The sequence below is a fragment of the Macadamia integrifolia genome, chromosome 4 (genome assembly GCF_013358625.1).
Source record: "Macadamia integrifolia cultivar HAES 741 chromosome 4, SCU_Mint_v3, whole genome shotgun sequence".
NCBI lineage: Eukaryota > Viridiplantae > Streptophyta > Magnoliopsida > Proteales > Proteaceae > Macadamia > Macadamia integrifolia.
This window is the reverse complement of record NC_056560.1, coordinates 20,184,845-20,186,704: the sequence shown is the minus strand read 5'-3', so window position 1 is coordinate 20,186,704 and position 1,860 is coordinate 20,184,845. Positions and strand designations below refer to the sequence as shown.

The 1,860-nt window shown below is 37.4% G+C and overlaps 1 protein-coding gene across 4 annotated transcripts in view; it reads left to right on the top strand.

Annotated features, from left to right (window-relative positions):
- LOC122077097 (AP-4 complex subunit mu) overlaps nucleotides 1–1,860 on the top strand; it is a 21,731-nt gene that overhangs the window by 17,643 nt on the left and 2,228 nt on the right. For all 4 annotated transcript variants that reach the window (XM_042642892.1, XM_042642891.1, XM_042642893.1 and 1 more), the window contains 3 exons: nucleotides 870–957; nucleotides 1,028–1,088; nucleotides 1,224–1,297. In XM_042642892.1, coding sequence (XP_042498826.1) covers nucleotides 870–957; nucleotides 1,028–1,088; nucleotides 1,224–1,297 — 223 coding nt within the window. The remainder of the gene's footprint in view (nucleotides 1–869; nucleotides 958–1,027; nucleotides 1,089–1,223; nucleotides 1,298–1,860) is intronic.

The following is a 1,860-nucleotide window of genomic DNA, read 5'->3' as shown; positions in this document are numbered from 1 at the left end:
TATATTTATCTACGAAAAAAAAAAAAATTCGACTCCGTCAGGTCATAGATCGGCCTCTAGTGTTTAACATATAAAAAATCTACAAGCATCCAACATGTATTTATGTACTATTTCAAAAAAAAAAAAAGTTTTGGAGAAAGAACTTTACCTTTCCTAAGCTTTGAATGTGTAGATCTTCTTGTGGGAGTCCAATGGAAGTCAAAATGTATGATGATGTGGCTAATTAGAGGCTTGTTGGAGTGTTTTTCCTTCAAAATATGCAAATGGAACCGAAACCACCAGACAGACGAGACAGAGTCAAAATTGTCTAAACGAAATTTCGTGTTTATACGGCATGGAATGTATTGTTTCGGCGATATACTGAAATGATACCGAAATTTTGGCCAAACTTTGTGCACATATTGATTCGTGCCTTATTATTATTATTTTTTAAATAAAAAAAAGCCCGAAATACCGCGAGATTTCGAACCATGATTATAGCTGTTTGGCTGTGAATTAAAAGAGTGAAAAATGCACTTCATGCAGGATTTGTGGAATAAAGGGAATGTCTTATATCTTTATGATGTGAGGAAGCTTGGGATTAAAATCCATGGTTTTAAACATTGGTGTTGAATGAGCCAGATTCGTCCAATCATTGTCAGCATCTGAAGGGACCAATCTGGTATACCTGGTGGATCAACCGACCGAGTGGTTTTATTAAGCCTTTTCTCATTGGATGGTCGATCATTTCTTTGATGTGCATTATTCTTGAATCCTTGTTGGCATTTTTCAAGTTTTAATAGATGTAACTGAATGTGGGGATACCGGTTTTACTGGAATTATGTCATGAATTTCAATAATGGTTTTCTACATCAAAAACCGTTTTGCAGAGTCAGTTTTGAGTTGGAACCTGGTGCAGTTGGAAACACAACCGATTTCAGGGAAGCAAATAAGAGAATTGAGTGGGGCTTAAAAAAGGCAAGATTTCTTATTCTCTTATGAATGTTCAACCGTTAGATTGCTAATAGTATAGATCAATGTGTGCCAGATTGTTGGTGGATCGGAACATACTTTACGTGCAAAGCTCACATTTTCGCAAGAACCACATGGTATGACTTATCATTCTTTGTCTTGGTTCAGCTTATCCTTGTAAAGCCTTCAGGTTTTTTATGATGATGCTTTTTCAGTTGTGTGTTTATCGTAGTTGATAATTTAGTTTGGTACACTGTCATATTCATATACAGCAAATATCATGAAGGAAGCTGGACCAGTAAGCATGACTTTCACAATACCAATGTATAATGCCTCCAGACTTCAGGTAAGCTGTTCCTAGACTCTTCCATTTTGAATCTGCATTACCTGTACTTTTGTACCTATGGTGACTTTAGTCCTTTGCCTGTACCTTTGGTGACTTGGTCCTTTGTCTCAAATACGCATTGCTACTAAGAATGACAAGATTACTGAGGGGGAAGAACTATTTCTTATTCAGAATGTTTACCTAAGCTTTATTACTTGGCAAAGGCAGTACAGTACCTCAGGCAATGTTGTGTGCGCAGGATAGCAAGTAATTCTTCTTTATTTTGTTTAATCTTTGGGGGAGGGGGCTTATTAAATGTATTAGAAACAAATGATGATGCCTATAAAAAATGAATAATAGCATCGAAAGTCAGGTAGGTATGTGATGAAGTTGCATCATGTCAACAAAGCATCCAGTGTTTCAGTGCCAAAGGACCCATGGATGGTTCTGAACTTTTAAGTCATGAGAACTCACTATGCCTCTCATCCTTGGGGTATTTTTATGTCCTGCTTAGGAAAGCCCATCTGAAACATCTGGCTACAACACAAAAGAAGAAAAGGGGGTTTTTTGGGGGGGGGGGGGGG